Here is a 21,105-nt window from a genome sequence, read left to right on the forward strand (position 1 = left end):
CTGGTCAGCGCGCGCCCGCGCCTCTGAGAGCTATGAGCTCAGGCGATTCGCTGGCCGGGTCCCTGCGTCACAGCGGCCCGCCCCTAGCCTGTATTCAGCCCATATCTGTACACGCAGCGGCATGGGAAAATATTCCAGATATGCCGAAATGGGTATTGAATATAGTAAAGCACGGATACTCGCTCCAGTTCGCTCGCAGACCACCACGTTTTACGACTGTGGTCGAGACGAAAGTGAGAAAAGAGTGCTCACATGTTCTACGCACCGAGGTGCGCAAACTAATAGAAAAGGGCGCTGTGGAAACTGTTTCCCCCTCTCTGAGCGAGGCAGGTTTTTACAGCCGCTATTTTCTCGTCCCGAAAAAGGATGGCGGTCTCCGCCCCATCCTAGATTTCAGACACCTGAACAAAGCACTAATGATTCGCTCGTTCAGAATGTTAACAACCAAGCATATCCTCGCGCAAGTACGCCCAGGAGATTGGTTTCTCTCAGTGGATCTGAAAGATGCTTACTTTCACATTCCAATAGCGCCTCATCACAGGCCGTTTCTGAGATTCGCTTTCGAGGGACAGTCGTACCAGTACACAGTACTTCCGTTCGGCCTGTCCCTGGCTCCCCGTACATTCACGAAATGTATGGATGCAGCACTTTCCCCCCTAAGGCGAAGGGGAGTGCGAATACTGAATTATCTCGACGATTGGCTGATCCTAGCACAATCAGAGAGTCAGTTAATAACACACAGATCTTGGATTATCAGCCATTTAGAATGCCTGGGTCTAAGAATCAATTTTGCAAAAAGCATACTATCTCCCAGCCAGAGGATTTCTTTCCTGGGAATAGTTCTAGACTCGATGCAAATGAAGGCGCGTCTCTCATCAGAGCGCGCGCTCACCATCCGGCGCCTTGCAACATCATTCAGGGCGGGCGCGCTCGCCCCCGTCAAGCGGTTTCAGAGGATGCTCGGTCTCATGGCCTCAGCATCGGCCGTACTCCAGCTAGGATTGTTGCATATGCGCCCTCTCCAACGCTGGCTCAAGAGCCGCGTCCCTACTCACGCGTGGCGTTCGGGCCACCTTTTAATCAGAGCGAACCACGGCTGTATAAAAGCCCTGACGCACTGGAAAGCCGCCGACTGGTACCAGTCAGGCGTGAGTCTGGGTGTGAACACAAGGAGAAAGATGATAACGACAGATGCCTCCAAAATAGGTTGGGGGGCCCTTTACGAGGGCAGGCCTGTCTCCGGCTTTTGGTCAAACCCGGAGAAGCGCCTACACATAAACTGTCTGGAAATGAAAGCGGTCGCTTTGGCTCTCAGAGCCCTGCTCCCACAGCTGAGAAACGAACACGTCTTGGTCCGAACGGACAACATGACGGTAGTATCGTACATAAATCGCCAGGGTGGACTCAGGTCGAGCTCCATGCATTCAATGGCCAGGAGACTCATTTTATGGTCCCAGCACAACTTGCGCTCGCTGAGAGCAGCGCATGTGCCAGGTGCCCTGAACCAGGGGGCGGACATGCTATCCAGAGACAAAATTCTCCCAGGAGAATGGGCTCTCAACCCGCTGACGATTCACTGGTTATGGAAAACCTTTGGCAAAGCGGAGATCGACCTCTTCGCCTCCAAGGAGAACGCGCACTGCCCTCTTTTCTTCACGAAAAGCATGGATGCGCTCGCCCAGAGCTGGCCGAGCCGTCCCTTATATGCCTTTCCCCCGATCGCGATGCTACCGCAGGTCATCAGTCGGGTCAGAGAGGAGAAAGACGCAGTGCTGCTGATAGCCCCACTCTGGAAGAACCAAACATGGTTTCCAGATCTGATGCAAATGCAATCTGCACCACGGCCGATTCCACTGAGGCCAGACCTCCTCAGTCAGGCCAACGGGATGATATTTCATCCCCGCCCCGATCTGTGGGCCCTTCATGCATGGCCCCTCAACGGGTTCCCAGGAACCTCACGAGCGGAGCACTAAAAACCATCGCTGAGGCGCGGGCGCCCTCCACGAGACGCTTATATGCCCAGAAATGGAAAGTGTTCAGTGTCTGGTGTAATGCCAAGGGCCTGAACCCTGAAACATGCGAGATTACGAACGTACTCGCTTTTCTACAAGGGCTTCTGGAGGCGGGCCGCGCCCCCTCCACGCTCAAAGTATATGTGGCGGCCATCACAGCATCACACGACCCTGTAATGGAACGTCCATTGGGAAGAAACGACCTAATTATTCGTTTCCTAAGGGGCGCTAGGAGGATGAACCCTTCACGCCCCCCCTCAGTGCCGATCTGGGACCTAGCTACTGTCCTAGACGCTCTTAAAGGGCCTCCGTTCGAACCACTCCGAACCGTGCACCTTAAACAGCTCTCGCTCAAGACTGCGCTCTTGCTGGCACTCGCCTCGGTCAAGAGAGTGGGCGACCTGCACGCGCTTTCGACAAGCGCTGCCTGCCTAGAATTCGGACCTAACGACTGCAGGGTCGTCCTTAGACCGAAACATGGGTATATTCCTAAAGTGCTCACCACTCCCTTCAGAGCACAGGTTATCTCCCTAACTGCGCTATCGTCCCCAGCAGACGAACACGACGCTAATCTACTCTGCCCCGTTAGGGCTCTCAGAGTGTATTTGGAGCGTTCTGCCCTATTCAGACAGACAGAACAACTGTTTGTATGCTTTGGCGGCCGTACGAAAGGTTCCGCCGTTTCAAAGCAGAGAATCTCTCACTGGATAGTTGAAGCTATAGCGCTGGCTTATGAAGCTAAGGGACTTCAATGCCCCTGGGGAGTCAAAGCACACTCCACCAGGAGTGTGGCTTCTTCCTGGGCATGGTCGAGCGGGATACCGATCGAGGATATTTGTGCGGCGGCAGGCTGGGCCTCACCGTCCACATTTATCAGGTTCTACAACCTACAGGTCCCGACACTGCATTCCAATGTACTATCAGCATGATGCTAGTTGAACTACGAGTTCGTATCTAGATTATGTATGTGCTTGTGTCACACTGAGCGCCTTCTAGCCGCTCTGTATTCTTTCCCACATATAAAGCTCGCCTCTGCCGGCTAGTTGGATGATAACTTTGCTTTTTTAGCTCAGGCACCTGCCTCTGGCTATCATAAGGCGAAGTTCAGCACGCACGGCATTTTGCATGGTGTTCCCATAGCGTAAGCTACTTACGCAATAGGAGAGACCTCTCGAAAGGGAACGACTCGGTTACTAACGTAACCTCGGTTCCCTGAGAGGAGGGAACGAGTATTGCGTAAGCTGCCGTGCTTGTGCTTGGTTAGTTCGCTTCAGTCGTTTTAACCTAAAGAACTCTCATGACGGGGCGCCCAATATATAGCTCTTGGCCACGCCCATCTTGGCGGGCTCTGACGCGCGCGGGCGCGAAGCGCGCTCATTGGTCGCGCATTCAGAGTCGCCCCGTCATTGGTTCGAGCAAGTTGCCGCAGCACAGCCAATGACCGAGCTGCCTTCGTTCATTGCTGTCAGCTGTGCAGCTGCAATGCGTTTTACATAAAGACTTCAATATTCTCGAGAAAAGGAGTTTTCCCATAGCGTAAGCTACTTACGCAATACTCGTTCCCTCCTCTCAGGGAACCGAGGTTACGTTAGTAACCGAGTCGTTTTGCATAATATGGGAGTTTTTGCGAAATTGACGGGTTTTCCATTGGACGTATTTTCTATTTGCGCAATTTGAAGGTAATATAATTGAGTGTACTTGTTTAAACTAGAGTAGCAGGTGCTTAACCACCTCAAACAAACAAAGACATTTTTATTTGTCATAACTTGGACACTGGATTAAGACACTGCCTGTGTTTGCGCAGTATACTTTTAAAAAAGGGTATGCGTTCAGCTGTACGCATATAAGCACAAAACCGACATATTTTTTGGGCTTAATGGGGAAAAAAAAGCTAAAGAAGTAAGCTAAGAGAATTTCTTTAACTCAACACTTCATTTTAAAATCAGAGCTGATACGCGAGTCTTGGCATAGAAATACAATTTAAAAGCAGCGATGCGAAATGCAAAAAGGTGTTCGGTGTGAACTTGTCTATGTGTTGATTAGCCTACTGTTTGCAACAGTGTCTCTTCATTTACACAGAACTAAAGTTTAACTAAACCTGAGATTAACTATACATTTTTACATGATTCTTTTGCTGCCTTGTAAGTAGCAGTTTTTCCTTCAAGAAATGTAAATCACTTGTTTTCATTCTCTTGTAGCCTAATAGAGCTGCTCTAATGAGAAACTTGGCTCCCAACATGAAATTGGCTTTTTAGTCTATAGAGTTCAGTGAACAGTGAGACGTTGTCTGAAAATAATGCAAGCTCTCATTATTGTTGTACTCTCGGAAATTACTTAACTTCTGAATCAGTAGGTAGGTGGCATGGTAATGGCTAGTTTATATTAATTACAAGGACTTTCAATCAACATATTAAAATAAGTCCAGCACGAAATTGAGTTTCTAATTGATTATTACTGATAAATTATTGATCTCGTCTGACCTGTTCAAGGTCAGTGTCTTGCATTCGTACTGTATGTACGTGTGCAACAAGCCAATATCTGACTCAAGAAATCCCTGTTTAGTTAGTATTGTGCATCTATAGTTGACTAAAAAATACAAAACATTCTTAGACCGAATGCATGCAGTCATCTGAAATACCAAAAGTTGACATTTACAATGCATTTATTAACTGGATCGGGTCCTTGTTTGAATCACAATATCCAGATTTGCTGAAGTGCTGGTTGTTTTACCACTGTACAGCACAAATATGCTGTTCTGTATGTGTGCTGCTGCCTCGAAAGTACAAACGTGACTCTGTTATCGTGCAGATCTTTATGCTTCTCAGACAATGTTTGCCATGTATTAAGAGCAATCCTTCATAGGTCTCATTGAAAATGTTTTTTTTTTTTTACTCAGACATAAGATGAACGTTATCTCATTCTTGTAGGTTGAATTTTAATTACATTTGACTTATGTAATCCATGCGTTCTACATCATGTGATTCATGTAACTCGGTTCATACTTCATGTAGCCTAAATGACAGATCACAGATATATGCCATTCTTTTCCCCATTATGATTCAAACTGCAAAATGCCCTTCAGTGTTGGACATGGTAATATCAGCAGCGATCAGATGCCATCCCGAGGCAGTGGTTGGGATGGTGACAAGGTGACACTGTTGTCATGGTGATGGATGTGTCTCTGAGCAAGACCCTTAATGTGGGTCAGTGTCATTACTCTGCAGGCCCCTGGGCCCCTGACCCCTCTGTTCCAGTTTGGGACTGTTTCTGACTTGGCAACGACAGGGTGGTGAATTTTTAACATTCGGATGAAATTTCCTCGGTACTAGTTGGCATACTTATGTGTGACATCACATATACAATAACAATCAAAGATTTGGAATCAGTAAGTTCAATTTTTTTGAAGGAAGTCTCTTATGCTCATCATGCTGCATTCATTTGATTAAAAACACAATACAAACAGTAATATTGTAGAAATATTACTCTTTAAAATAAGTGTTCTATGTTTTAAAATGTAATTTATTTCTGTGATGCAAAACTGAATTGTCAGCATCATTACTCCAGTCTTTAGTGTCACATGATCCTTCAGAAATCATTCTAATATGCTGATTTGCTGCATTTCTTCTTATCGATGTTCTAAACAGTCACGCTACTAAATATTTTTGTGGAAACTGACACTTTTTTTCAGGATTCTTTGAAGAATAAAAGAACAATTTATTTCAAATAGAAATCTTTTGTATGTCTTTAACAATATCTTTAACATTATACATTTATTTATTAATTTCCTTAAATCTCACTGACCCCAAATTTTTAATAGTGTACAATTAAATAAACTAAATTAATTCATGATTTTGTAAAATCATGAATTTTGTTTTTTAAAAGACAAAATCATTCGAATTTTTTTTTACAGTAAATAAAAAATACTGTTTCTAACTGGAACAATATAATCAATTGTCATTTAAAAAGAGAAAGCACTAAAGGATGTCATGTACAGTTACACATTTGTCGAGATATATCCAGCTGCAGACCCGCAGCACCACCAGTTTCAGAACCCCAGTGCCAGAACCCCAGCGCCAGAACCGGAAGTGAGGGAGGGGCGGAATTATTTACAATGACACAAGCATGGTTATTTTTGCAAGTATTTAAAAATATTAAAAATTGTTGCACCTTTTAAATAATATTTAGGGTATGTTTTTATTACACAGTGAGTCACTACTCGTTGTATGAACTATAACTGGTATGTGACAAATAAAGAGCAAGACAGTGCTCGTGTTGTTTGAAGACGTGAGAGTGCGCGCGCGCGCGGCCGGGGCTCTCTCTCTCTCTGCTCGTTAAGCGCCCTGTCATGCGCAGCAGTCATTCTATTCCGCCAAAAAGCGGACGATCTGACGGGTTTTAGAAGATTTAATACAACCTGAAACTAAAAAACAGACCCGACCTCTATTTGAGACCGGACTTATATTTACCCAGACCTGCAGCCACACCAGGCGTGTAAAGAGACAATCGTCTATTTGGGACTCGGCTATTATTTGAAGTACGGTACATTTTTATGGTTTCTTTTAAAACAATGCCGGATTTTCTCTCTCTTTTTAGATTTTTGACATTATTTTACATAAAGAAAAATGCATGCTGCACATGTTCTTGTGAAATAAAGTATATTTTATATAAAATGACCATAAGTTTCAAGCATTATTTTCACGATCAGGAAGTAACTCTCATAATACAATAAAACGGATAACTATATAGAATTATATTACACAAAATCAATGTTTTAAATGCTTATTGTACTATACCTTAATGTATCATTATAATAAGTATAAAGTATGACATTTCGTGTGTAATAATGACGTTTCGTGTCTAAGCAAATTACGCTCCAAAACGTTAGGTGGCGTTACTCGGTTTAGAACGTAAGCTCCGCCCCTCACTTCCGGTCCTGGCGCTGGTGTTAGAACGTAAGCTCCGCCCCTTACTTCCGGTTCTGGCGCTGGGGTTCTGAAACTGGTGGTGCTGCGGGTCTGCAGCTGGATACTATTGGATTTGTCTGGAAGTTTCAAGATCCTGTTTTGTCTTGTTTTTCATTCGCAACAATTTCAATTTCAATTGCTCTTAGTTTAGCCTTCATATCTCAGTCTTTATAGCATAATGTTGATTTTGAATATTAAATATTTTTTTTTCTGTCTATTGTGTTCACAGGCCAGAAGACTACAGGATGAAATGAGCATCATAATGCAGTTTCCCCGGATTTTGTCGTAGTTTGTCTAAGAGTTTGGGACTTGGAAATGTCTTTTTTTATTGTTAATATGAAATAAATTATGTCTCATAAATCGTTCATTTGTCAACTTTTGGTATGTTTGATATTTAAACACAAACACATAACATACTTAATAGAGATTAATTCTTTTGACAAAGGCCCTGTTTCACAAACAGGGCTTAGATTAAGCCAGGATTCGGGCTTAGTTAAATTAGGACATACAAGTAGTTTTTAGAAACAAACATTACTGGTGAGCATCTTGAGACAAAACAATGGCACTTGCATATTTTAAGATATGTCAGTGCAAGTTTCTTTCAGTTCAAACGGCTCAAACGTGCATTTTAGCCTGGGAATATCTCAAGCCTTGTCTGTGAAACCGGGGGAATGTGTATTTATCGAAACCTGGGACAAGGCAGAGAGGTAGTTAAATTGCAGCCCTATTCATTTAGCTGTGACTGTAGTAATAAAGCTCAGATACTTTGGCCTTTTCTTGTTCCACAAATGGCTTTAGCAGCCTCTCTGAAGCCTGATTCAGCTCTAATTCAACTGTCGTTTCGGCCCTAATTAACTTCATATGGCTCTATAAGCCCTTTGTTGCTACTTTAGCCTTTTTGAAGTCTGCTTAACTTCTAAAAAACATTGTCTTGGGATAGAAATGAAACGCCCTTGTTAGCCTCTGGTGTTTGTTGCGATGTTCAATTTTTTTATGTACAGGTTAAACTGAGTTTGCTTATAAATGAATGAATTTACAAGGCAGTGCATGTTACATTATTTGAGCTCATTATACCAAACATGTTTATTCAAAAGAAAATGTGTTGTTTTACATGTAAAATGTCATTTTTTAAAACTTTCTGTGGGCGACCAATTAGCAGCAGACGGAATGGAAAACCACTAAGGCCAGACGAGACATCATCTCGAGTCATTTTGCAGTACAGTTTTATTGGTTACAAAAACTAATAATAAAGTAAAAATAAATTACTTTGTAGATTCAAAGCTCTGGTGATGAGTCTTTCCACTGGCACCCGCTCCACATGCAGTTTGATTCCTTCTGAAAGGACGATAGACCACAGGCCTAACTCTAAACTCTTCTGGTCTCTTTCACAGTGAGAAACAGGACCACAGAGACACAATGCTGAGCTCTTCTTTTATAGAAAAACAGTTTGAGAGCCGCATGACACTTCATCTTACAAGACCATAGGTAAAGGAACTTCACATAAATGTGTGGTAATACAATTACGATCCTGACAAATTGTGTGGTGTTACTGTGACGGACCAATGAAAAATTAGGAGATTATGTTTGGTTCATTAATAAGTGTGATTAAGAATTCAGCTTTTCATAAATGACTGCTAGTGATAAGAACATCAAAAGCATCAAGAGAGGTATTTTCTTCTCTAAATAAAATAACTTAAACAGCCAGTTCCAGATAACTGCAAAATGCTGTAAACATTTGTGAAATTTGTAATATAGCAGATCACTAATATGCACTTTAAAAAATACACAAACTGTACAGACACCCCCATTATCATTTACAAAAGTTATGGACTTCACAATTCAAAACCACTGCGCTGCAATAATCCTCTTGCTCATTTTTGTTGATTTCCAATAATATCTGTGAACATCCTTAAAAAAAAAAAAGAAGCTACATTTATGTAAAGACCAATGTTGTGTAAAATAGTAAGACTTAATTCCAGAGAGTAAATATTTAAGTGTGTTTTTATCATGACATCTTTAAGAATAAATCTAAATATAGTGAGGGAAATGCTTTAAACATGGAACAAAAAGTCCAAATTCAGTGTGGAATATATATATATATATATATCATGAATAACTTATTTTTCAAAAAAAAAAAGTTAATGAAAGTAAAACCACTAGAAAAAAAATCTGACAATGAGGTAAGAGTAAATTATTTAATATAAATATATTTTTTGTGTGTGTGTGTGTGGGGGGGGGGGGGGGGTCATTTAATTAATGTATTAATAAATGTATTATCTAACACAATTTTGCTTCACACTAATGCATCTCTTCTTTTAAAGAATGTTTCGATATTTTACTGGACATCAAGACAAAAATACTCATTAAGATTGTTTTGTTTTCTTTGAACTTGCTTTTCATCTCATTGGCTACATGCAGCCTCAAAAAAGACAGAAAAGTCACTGAATGAATATCGGCACAGTTCAATTTTCTAATCTTCTCCACACACCCACCCCATATAAGGATGCATATAGCAGGCACTTTTTTCAGATTTCCCTCAGTCCTATCCTGCAGGATATTCTGATGAAAAGTGTGTGTGGATGGTTGGTTTGCTGGCCACCCAGGCTATTTGGCCTTCTCTTGTACTTCCGACTCACCGATGCTCCCCTCTTCGGCCATGCTGCGGGAGAAGCGGCGTGCGCCAGGTGACCTCATCCCCACCGTGTCACCAGGGTGGGCGGGGGCAAGCCTGGAGGCATGGGGGTCAGGGTGGTACTGAGGAGGGTAGGCACGGTAGCCACGGTAAGGGTCCTCGTCATCCTCCTCGTCGTCGTAGTTGGTGGCGGGGCCGTAGTTTTGGTAGGGGTTGGAGGGTAACTGTTGTACTATGGGAACATGGGGGAATTAGATCGGTTGCCATCTTTTCAGTCACCACCACCAAGTGAGCAAGCGTTGAGTTAGAGAGAGAAGGAAATGGCAGAGAGAAAAAGGCACAAAGTCAGAGCAGAAAGGAAAAAGGGAGTTATTATGATTAGCTTAGTTTAGACCAAGGGGTCGAGGTTTAGCTGGTTAGCATGACTTAGTTAGCCGATATATTCCGACAGAATGCAAATATTTCATTAAAGCATCTGTGATATCCGCCTTATTTTTGAGGGTGCTGCCATTAGGAACTTGAATGTGCAAGAATTTCCGTTGTTATCCAGTTATTTTAGTTGTACAAAAACAGTCTGTTATGCTGTTTGTCTTCAAGCTATTTACCTACAGTGGCTAATGAACAGAAAATAGCTTACTTCAGCATTCCAAAATAAGGTGGAGTGACTGATCAATTTCGAAAGGCTGTTAAAGACCATACATGTGTTTCCATCAGCCAATCAGCATAATCGTGACATCATTTTCCTGCCGCTCTAGAGCAATTAGTCACACGGAATTTTATGGCTCAGGTGATTGGCTCAAAAAAAAACCTGGAGCAGAATTTAGCACCCGTGAGCAGAGATGGCAGATTTAAAATCACATACTTCCAAGGGTCCCGCGCCAGGCAAGCAGCTGTCATAAAGAAAAACAGGAATGCTAACGGGTGGATTTCTTCAGTTATTATAGACCATAAAACAAAATAAGAGGACATTAAAGCAAGAAAAGTTTGGAGAACTAGTTCAATGAGACAAAAACTCATTGTTTGTCTGAAAACAAACTTAAATTGAGGTTTGCACAATGCTCAGATGGGTTAAAAAGCATGGGGCTTCAATGGTGGTGACGTTTAGAGGGTTGGGGAACCAGGTAGGGATTTTCAAGGTGGATTTTATGTTCTCGATTGTGTGGAAAAGACCTTCCCCAGATACAGTCTTTGGTTTTGGCCCATGGAAGGAAGTGGGATGAAGAAAGGGAGAGAGGAGAAGAGCAGATGGCTCTCTACTGTTTCTCAGTAGTCATTATCATACTGCTCTGGACCTTCACATGCAGGTTTGAGACAGTGACGCCCCGGGAAAAGAGGAGAGAGACATTGCGTTAAATGTGAGCCTGATATCCTGTAATCCAAATGATGTTTTCAGCAACACCTCAACAGCCAGACTCACTCATACTGTAATCTTTACACAGTGGCATTTCAGAAGGGGAGTCAAGGATTCTCAATAAGGCATTAAAACCTGGTCAATACACATAAAACTTACATTCTCTCATTGGAAATGAAGTATTGTCCCAGAAAATGAGGGCCGAATAAGTTACAGAGCAATTTGCAATACTATTAAGCTGTGTTGCAAGATTTTATGCTGACTGTGAAAGCTTAAGGCTATAACCTTTATAGATCTTAAAAGTGTTGATGCATTATTTCATCTATTGAGTGGAATATTACACTGTCATTTAACAGCCTTACATGGCAGAAACCCCAGAGAAAATTAGCCTTTTTTTCATAACACAAAACTGCAATAATCCGTGAGGCGTTCAGTAGAAAGCTTTGCTAGGATCTGATAAATCAATTACTTGAAGAGTGCTGTCCATTTCCGTCCAGCCTTTCCCATATTAAAATGGCTTACTGAAATACTGAAATCTTGTAAGCACACAGCTTGCTCTTAAACTTTGATAGCATTTAGACTCCATGAGAAATTTATTAGTAGAATAACTGTTTGGGAAGGGCCCGTTTAATAGGACAAAAATCTCTGAGTCAGACCATGAGCTTGTTTAAAGCAATGGGTTTGCCATTTCATAGCCAGTTTTGAAAATACAATCTCAAGCGAGAACTTGCGAAGCACTTCAAAAGACCACAGAGAATAACAATATAGAAGTGGTGCGTTATGTTCTCTCGTCAGTTTTCTCTACGGTGATTATAATCAGTGAAGCCTGAAGCAGTCTTAAGCCCACAGCTCAATAAGGACTCGTCAGGGACGATGTTACCAGGCTAACTCTATAATTGACTTTCAAAATGTAGGCTACCTTGAAACTGAATGTAAATTTCATTGGCTTTCATTCACTAACTGGGCATATGAACCTATTTGTGCATAAAACCTAAATGTCTCTCTATATGTCTGTCTACCCAGCTAACAGGAAACATTCCTAGAACTTTACTTAATGTTCTAGCAAGGATCTCTCAAAAGTTATGAACAACAATTCTTCCAGTAACGTTAACAGAACGTTCATTGAAAGTTATCTGGTCTTTAATAATGTTGTCAAAACATTAGCACAAAAACTGTTATTTATACATTAATGGAACTGTTTTTTTCTGCAACATTTTAGTTGGACGTTAGTTTGTTTTTTATACCTTACTACTTTTTTCAGATGGTTCAGAGAACATTAAAAGTAACGTTCCCTTAATACTTGCAAAATTGTTAAATAGTGAAAATCCACATAACAACGATAAATGTTTTTAAAACATTTTAAAAACTGGGCGTTTTGAGAACATTTTCATAACTTATTGGGAATGTTAGCCAAACATTATATCTGTATTTAAACAAATCTGTCAGTCCATATATCGATCTATCGTCCGTCTGTCTGTCTGTAGATTGTATGGAGCTGGTTTTTTTTTTACATATTGGTGTGTCAGTGCATGTGGGCCTGTATTATGCTAATACATGCTCCATATGTGCATTTGTTAACATAAGAACAAATTTGTGCATATGCCCATTGTGAATCCGGTGGAGATTTCACACGAGAACCCTTTCTCCACCCATAAGATCTCTTGAACACAATTAGTGAATTAGACCCACTGGTTGTATCTGATAGAATGAGTTTGAATGAAATTGAGAAACTTTGACAGGTAGAGGGAATTTTTGGGAGACAGAAGAGAATGAGATGATTACCTCCAACGTTGTACCCGAGGCAGGAGTTCTGATCGCAGTAGCCGGGGGGTCCCGCAGAACCAGGGCTACCAGGGGTACCTGGACGTCCTGAGGTGCCTTGAATCCCAGGTCTCCCTGGTGGGCCCTGACTTCCTGTCCGGCCTTCTCCAGGAGGCCCTGAGTGGGATAAAACATTGGGCATTAATATCTCCCTCATAAAACCACACCCATAGTGTGTCTGGTTTTCTTCCTGACAAAATACGAGTTTTAGCTTTTGCCAGTCCACATCCTTCTCAGATATCACTAGTTCTTACAGCTATTGTGCTTCAATGAATCTCATTTCTGAAGAATATTGATCAAAGCACAATTAACAGAGAGCAGTCACTGACATTTTTCAAAGCCTACCGACCAGCCATACAGCTAAAATCAATATGAAAACATTTCTCTCTGACCCAAATATTGTTTCAATATCTGCTTGATATTCTAGACAGGAATCAAAGGAACTAAAAGCAGATCAACATGTGTGCAGAGGTTATTAAAAGTTTGCAAGCTTGTGTTTTCTTTGAAAGAGGACATTTAATAATGGAAAGTCCTGTAATCTGTGCAGTCTGAAGATACTGAGCTCTACTTTTTTCTAATCTGAACTGCAAATCATTTTTACTACTTACTTGAGGACAAAGTAGTAATTTTGACTTAAATGTAACATTTGAACAGTCTCTTACCTGGGGGTCCTTGAGGACCACGAGGGCCTTGTGTCCCTACCCCTGGATTGCCCTTCTCTCCTCTTTCTCCTGAGAGACCTAGGCAAAGAGAAGGAGAGATGTTAGAATGTGCAAACCCATCTGAAGTAGCTGTATCCTTCTCTGTCCACGTGATTTAACCTATTCCACACGCTTAGAAGACTATTTGGAAAGAAATAAAAGACCTGGCAGGTGTTAATAATTCATTCTGCTATCCATCTATCCATCTATCTATCAATCAAAAGTTGACATTGGATATGAAAACAGCAATACAGGTGGTCACAAAAAAAATCACTTGAGTGATGAACTGCTAACAAAACCTGCTGAAACAGATGTTTTTTTGTTTTGTTGTTTTGTCTAAGGTTTTCTACAAGACAATCTACAAGAGAACCTCTAAATAGGATTCCTCTTTAGGCTCCATGTTAACATACAGTAAACAGACAAATTTCCCTCATTATTAGATCTGTTTTGAAAGTAATCCTGTATAAATTGTGCATTGTTTATGCATCTAACACCCCATTGACATAAAATTTGCAATTATTTATTATTATTTTTATGTTATATATTATTTTTTTAAGGATTCACAAACTATTTTTCACAATTTTATCTTCAAAAATTCTGTTTCAGCCTTTTTACCCAACAAATCCATGCACGTACTACTATGCATACTGTATCAGCAGTTCACGGTATCTATCAATATATCAATTATTTACCTCTCTCTCCTGGGCGGCCATTTTGCCCACTGGCTCCAGGGAATCCTGGTCTGCCAGGAGGACCCTGCTCTCCCTGTGGCCCCGGGGGCCCTGGCCGACCAGCCTCACCAGGTGGACCTTGTACGGTCCGTACCGAAACAGACTGACTGGGAATCTGGTTCACGATAGAGTTGTAGCGAGACAAGTGACCTAAGGGGAAGAGAGGAAAAAGAAATTAGCGGAGAAATGATATACTTTGTAGATCAGCAGTTATATGACTTCATGAGGTTGACAAATGAATAGCGTTAGATAATATACTTGTTCACACACACTAAAAAATCTTATCAACCATTCAAACTTTTGAATGTTTTTGAAAGAAGTTTCTTTTGCTCACCAAGGCTGCATTTATTTAATCAAAAACACAGAAAAAAAAATAATATTGTGAAATATTACAATTTAAAATAACTGTTTTCTATTGTATTATAATTTAAATGTTTAATTAATATGACGGCATAATGAGACATTTATTATTATTATACAAATTGAAAAGGTGCAGCATGTAATTTGTTTGACTACTAAAGCATAAAAACTTAGCATAATTCCTAAATATCTAGCATAATTCCTAAATATCTGCAAACATATTAAGTTTCCATACTTCTTTCTCTGAAACACAATGCTACATAGTTACTCTACTTAGAAATGTGCATTCAGTGTCGGAATTTCTGGTTTTGTTTTGGTCCGTGTGATCCCGCCAACTGCCAATTTACCCAATAGTATTTCGACACCACGGGTTGCCAGTTGTCTGAAAAACCCCACAGCATATTGCAGCCGTGGAACCCAGCAAATGAACTGGGTCAGAGATTGCAGATTCTACACAACCTAAAAAGCCTATTAGACATATTGACTTACAGAGTAAGGCTTGTTTCCTTCCATTGTCAATTGCGCTCGTTCCTGTTTGGATTCCAATTTTGGATTGAAGTACCAAATTCAACTGCTAGCTGTCAATATTACATACTGCACCCTAGTATTACATACCTTTAATATTTTTTGTGGAAACAGTGATACTTTTTTGCACATTTTTTGATAAATAGAAAGTTTAAAAGAAAAAGCATTTATTTGAAATGAAATTTTTTTGGATCAATATAAAAGTAACTTAATTTATTTAATGCACTCCTGACTAAAAGTAGTAATTACTTTCAAAAACTATAGTGTAGTATATTTAAACAAGGCACAAGCGAGCAAAAATATACAAATAATCAACTCACTCTGAATCAGCTGTTCACAAACTTGTCGCGCTATGGCGCGGACTGTGGCCTGAGACTGTATATCACCCTTTAGAAACACATAACATGGGATTAACGCAGTGTCACAGAATTTCTGTCATTTTAGGTTAAATGTTATAATCATTTTAACTCATTGGCAAGAGTACCAACATTCCATACAAGGAAAGCTACAACAAAGAACATATAAAGAGAGTCTGATTTGCCTGATTTTACAGTTTTCTGGACAGTTTCCTGAGGATGAGCTTTAGAGTGGTGAATTTTGATTGGATTAAGGGTGTTTCTGTTATTCAGAACGATACCAAAAGAATGTGTTTCTTCAATAGGTCATTCAGATTAGTGGCAGATGAAAACAAGTGGATACTTTTTTCATTGGCCTATTTCTAAGCCAGATCAATGTTTTAGTTTTAATTATTTCGTAAGCAATGTTTATGTTAAAAATAACAACAAAATACAGAAATAAGAAGTTATAATTTGGCATAATTTATATGAGGATATGGGTTTAATAAATGTAAATTGCAAAACAATTCATATATTAGTACATATTTGATATTAAAGAGTATTATTTTAAACAGATGTAATTATTAGAATGAGCAACCATGTTGTTGTATGCCAAACTACAGGAAATAATGATAATAAAAAAATAAAATAAAATATAAAACTATTTTGACCATACTCTTCTGTGCTAATGAATTTTCCAACCCACTAGCATCAATATTAACACCTGCAAAAACAAGCATTCAGCCTGGATTAAGACCACAAACTGGTGTGACATAAAGACCAACACACAAATTCGCTTTAGCTGCTTTACAGGGAGGCTAATAGCCTGTACAACGTGGGTGTTTAATTCACCCAACTTAACACTCCTCAAACGCCCTTTGTGTGGCGGATGGTACCACAGCAATGAAGAAATCAGAATAAAAACACAAATACATTGTTGTGTGAAAGCTCTGGACCGAGTCTTACTGTGAAGCTTGATAGACAACTTAAGCTGCACCAGTACTACACTTAATGTTCCCGCAGCGGCTAAATTAAAAACCCCATGCATATAGAGGGAGTGTGAATAAAGAAGCTATAATTCAACACTGCTGCTGTGATTTTTATCAAGAAGCCTGTCAGCAAGCTGCTTAATCCTGCCGCTGATAAAACACCATTATGAGTGTCACGTGTCACCACCCCAATCTAAACTCCATGACCGTTTAGATGCAGACAGTTTAGGAGACTCACTCTCTCTCCTCGCTCGCCTTTGGTGCCGGGCGTTCCCTGCAAAAAGAGAAAATGAGAGTGAAGACAAACATTTCTGAATTCTTGGCGAGTCACCGATCGGAGAAGAAAACGACAGAAGAAACACAAAGACATTAATGACTGTTTGGAGAGGGAGATTTGAATGTGAGAGCGGACCAAATTGATCACGGAGCCAAAGGCATAAAATGGATGCATCGCTGACCTAATGTGTTGGAAAACAGACCGGGATTCGTGGCCAGAGCGCCGTGGCTGCTAAACAATTCTGATATCATAACATCTGGGTAAAAATGAGATGTAACCCTCACTGGAGGCTCTGGGGTGCATAGACACTCACCATGAGTATATGTTACATTTGTGCTAGAATGTGAGAGAATATGATCATAGTTTATTTAAAGTACTGCTTGTAATTTCACACATCAGAGCAAGAGGTTATGGCTGGATATCTCGATTGTAGTAGAAATAACAAAGTCCTGTTTTACTATAAACTGGGTTACAATTGATCATAAACCTGTCATCTTCTTGACAATCTCTCTTCCAGGGCTTATAAAGGGAAAGATGTACAGGTTTCAAATCAGTGTTGAGAGGCCACGCTGCATTCGAGCTCTGCAGATGTTCCTCAAGACTGGCGTGAAGCATATGGTTCTACTTTACAAATCTATGAGAACAAATGCAAGGTAATAGAGCTCCAACATTAATACAGGTGTCACTCAGCAGGAAACTAATAGAGACTGGTGTTAACTCAGATCACTGAATCCCTCATGTGCTTCTAACATACAAATGAGAAATAGACATTTCAGTCAGAGGCTCTGTGTAAACAATACCTGAGGTTTTTTAGGTCCCCCTCTCTTCCTCTAACCTGTCAGACTGTATATGGTGTACATTTTTCAATAAGCACTTCACAGCCCAAACTCTACCAGTCTGTAGGATATACAGTATGTGGAGCTGTCCGCTCCAGCAGAATTAAATCATAATAAATATAGTAGATCAATTTCTAGCTTCTAAACCTATGGTCTTTTTATAGATAATTTTTGATATTGTCAATGTTTTATATATGATTATTAGAAAGGCAGGTGTGTTGGGGCAGGTTGAAACTAAACCCACTGGCCCTACAGGAGTGGAATTGGACACCCCTACTCTAGATGGAGGAGCGTCAAAATCATTCTGTTCACCAAGGAATCTTGTTTGGCAAACCAGCATGTCTTTCTGGCACATATGGTTCACCAAGGCAGAGCTCAACAGTAAGGATTTTTCTGCTGGTCCTGCTAACATTTTTACTGTCCACACCAGAAAACACTAATAATTGCTTTTCTTTTAGCCATGTATTTTTTATATTTGTCACAAGAAATATTTTTATTTTTCCTGTACATTTTTTTTTCTTCATATATCTAGTTCAGTCATAAAACTGTAGATGGCAAAGGCTGATAGGTCTGATTCAATCACATTGTTTTTTCAATGGCACAAGTTTATTGTCCTCTGCTGATTCTGCAGCCAATGACACTGCTTGCTCAACATTTGAATAGTCTGGTCCAGTGTTCGCTGTAAGCTGGTTAGATTTCCTGGTTTCCTCTGAAACCCTCCACCTCCCCAACTCCACCTGTCTAAATCTGCTATGGGATATTTGTATGTCTACTCATGCAGCCGCAGTATACATGCTCACAGCAGCATGCATGTGTATCTAATAGCAGTAGCAAGCCCATACTTCCATTTTAGTCCACCAAAGACCAAATACATAATTCCATTAATGTACTATTACTATAAAACTATTCTGAGTTGTCAATTGGAATAAACACATTTAGATTTTTTTTTAACTTTTCGTATATATATATAAAGAAAACATGAACAAGCTGGAAAATATACAGCTATAAAATAATGGCATATGATGAAAAACAGTACTGCCATTCTGACTTGCACCACAGATGTGATGTGCAAAATTAACGAATGTAAGACCGAATATGAGCAGGTAACACAGACATGGTGAAAGTTCTGTCAAGTGGCCTGAACCGTCTTGCGCTGGCCCCGGACCAGCTGGCCATCCTTGTTGTTGAGCCCTGCCAAAGGCGGCTTTCTGGTTAAGCCTAATGAGAACACCAGCACGCCAACACCAAAACATGCTGGTCACCAATTATGCTGGTCTTTTTAGCAAGTATATTCAATATCAGTTGAGTGGGATACCAAAGGACCGGTTTTCTTGACTTCAAGTTGACATATATTGTTTTTTTAAATTCTGGTCTCCCTTCCTTTTCAACTGTGGTCGGGTTGTCTGGTAATTCAGTGAGAATAATGTTGTAATCTGACTCAAGATAATGACTCCGTGGCAGGACAGTCTGCCAGAATTCAATGTTCCTTCTACTAAACTCCACAAAACCACATTTATAGAACTGAGCCGAATAATATCAGTAAGCTGAAGAAACCTGGAGACATGACCAGCAGTCTACAACATTCTGAGTTCAGTTCAGTCAACATGACTTTAATGCAATACTCACAGGTTGCCCCATATCACCAATTGGCCCTGGTGGTCCACTTGATCCTGGAGCCCCAGGAGCCCCAGGGCTACCCTAAAATTAGGTATTGAGAGGAAAAAAAGTTCACGAGAAAGACTTAAAGAGTCTAGTGCATGTGTGCAAAAGTCAGTTCTTGGTGGGCCACAGTCCTGCAGAGTTTAGTTCCAACCCCAATACACATATCTGTGGTTTTCAAATAAGCCTGAAGGACTTGATTAGCCGGATCAGGTGCATTTCATTAGGTTGAAGCTGAAGCTTTCAGTTGAAGCTAAACTCTACAGTTCTGTGGTTTTGCACCCCTAGTGATTTTATCATACTACATACCATTGGTCCTGGAGGGCCCTGTCGTCCCTGGGGTCCATCTTTACCCAGAAGACCCTAAAAAGAAAGAATTTCTGATAATCACCATGTTTAAATATTTAAAATGCAAATCTGTAGAACAGCAATATAAATACAGCACAGCATATTCTTTTAGCACAGATTATGAACAGTAAAACCTGGAGGTCCCAATTATTCTTAAGGAAATCTAAAGGAAAGATTTCCTTCTAAAATGAAGGAAATGATGATAAAACATTATGGCAGTGTTTCTCAACCATTTCTCAATGCTGTTCACACTTTGCTTTTAAAACACAAGATCTAGTGCAGTGGAGTGAAAAACTGCACATGATCTTGGGACACATTTTTAAAAATTGAATAACTTTGATATGCATTTAAAAGAAATGTGGGGCTGAAAAATGTGTCTCACTGGTGAAAAACAATGCTGCTCGTAAATTATTTTTCTATATCAGGATGCGATAAAGCAATGTAATGCAAAAACAAAACGCTAAAACGTTATAGCCTGCTGTTGAACAGTAACTGGTACCTGCAGGTCAGTCTGCAGGTTTCAACAAACTGGCATTGATTCAAAGAGCCGATAAGGTAATAATAAAAATGTACTTAAGTCTACCTTCTATACTTTATAACATATTTGCCCAGTTTACAATGGAACAAAGTTTTAATTAAGGTGGCAAATGTAAAAAAAAAAAGGCTTATTTTTGTTGTCGTTTTGTTTCCTTCGAGCTTTTGATTCACAAGCAAATGACTCTCAAACTCACAAGTTATATCAGTTTGAATCAGCCAAAACTCACTGAATCCATCAGTGACTCACTAAATGAACAGCATGTGTTCAACTCTGGCTGACCTTTGTACATTCACGGCATGAACCCTTTTTTGGAACAGTTCAACAGCAAGCGATTCCAATGCAAAAGACCAGATCCACAAACGCTAACAGCAAAGTAACAGAACAGGTGGAAATGAAGGAGTAGAACGAACTCCTCTTGAAGATCCATTGCACTACTGTTTTACTGTAGAATGCTGGAATGCACCTAAAGTACCTCAGTAGGGGATAGAGACTCAACAACAACAACTTACTGTCAGATCTGTCAGCACAAATTATATAATACGGTTCTGGCTTTAAGCCAGTGATCCAACTGAGTCTAAGAGTTCTTCCACTCAACATGCTTCATTGCCCTAAATATCAGGCTCTTTTGGGAAACAGTCTAGTGGAGGGAAGGGAAAACTATGTAACATTTAAAATGCCTCAAGTGTAGCATACTTTTGGAGAACCACACTTCAAGAGTGTAAAGCCGCAGAACAGTTCTGGTACACGCAACAAAGTGACGTCATTAAAGGGGCGAAAGGTGATGATTCTACCCCAGCTATAGCCCTGAAGCAATATCTGCAGTCCCATATGAGTCCTGGAGGTCACAGAAGTTTTTCTCTTTCTAGGTGTGTGTTGAGGTGGATACGAGCCTCCCTCTAGATGGAGTCATGGTGGAAGCACGCTATAAACACCTCTTTGCTTAGTGCTCATATGCAATGAGGCACTAATATTCACAGCAACGGTGACATGTCTGAACTCTATCTGTCTGTCCGTCTATTTCTTATT

General features: G+C 40.5%; 2 protein-coding genes across 9 annotated transcripts in view; one reads left to right on the forward strand and one right to left on the reverse strand.

Moving 5' to 3' along the window:
* Positions 1 to 8,256, forward strand: part of mrpl13 (mitochondrial ribosomal protein L13) — a 293,506-nt gene extending 285,250 nt beyond the window's left edge. For both annotated transcript variants that reach the window (XM_077209645.1, XM_077209654.1), the window contains one exon: positions 7,206 to 8,256. In XM_077209645.1, coding sequence (XP_077065760.1) covers positions 7,206 to 7,230 — 25 coding nt within the window. In that variant the 3' untranslated portion in view covers positions 7,231 to 8,256. The remainder of the gene's footprint in view (positions 1 to 7,205) is intronic.
* col14a1a (collagen, type XIV, alpha 1a) overlaps positions 8,188 to 21,105 on the reverse strand; it is a 143,710-nt gene continuing 130,792 nt past the window's right edge. For 3 of the 7 annotated variants that reach the window (XM_077209516.1, XM_077209510.1, XM_077209543.1), the window contains 8 exons: positions 19,503 to 19,556; positions 19,161 to 19,232; positions 16,660 to 16,695; positions 15,418 to 15,484; positions 14,174 to 14,362; positions 13,443 to 13,520; positions 12,742 to 12,897; positions 9,437 to 9,840 (listed from right to left, as the gene is read on the reverse strand). In XM_077209516.1, the coding sequence (XP_077065631.1) occupies positions 9,581 to 9,840; positions 12,742 to 12,897; positions 13,443 to 13,520; positions 14,174 to 14,362; positions 15,418 to 15,484; positions 16,660 to 16,695; positions 19,161 to 19,232; positions 19,503 to 19,556 (912 nt within the window). In that variant the 3' untranslated portion in view covers positions 9,437 to 9,580. Of the gene's footprint in view, positions 10,901 to 12,741; positions 12,898 to 13,442; positions 13,521 to 14,173; positions 14,363 to 15,417; positions 15,485 to 16,659; positions 16,696 to 19,160; positions 19,233 to 19,502; positions 19,557 to 21,105 lie in introns of all 7 variants that reach the window. The other 4 variants (XM_077209533.1, XM_077209520.1, XM_077209539.1 and 1 more) reach the window with 2 other exon arrangements.

The sequence above is a fragment of the Siphateles boraxobius genome, unplaced genomic scaffold (genome assembly GCF_051911475.1).
Source record: "Siphateles boraxobius isolate OS27281-9 unplaced genomic scaffold, OSU_SipBor_1 12, whole genome shotgun sequence".
NCBI classification, from domain to species: domain Eukaryota; kingdom Metazoa; phylum Chordata; class Actinopteri; order Cypriniformes; family Leuciscidae; genus Siphateles; species Siphateles boraxobius.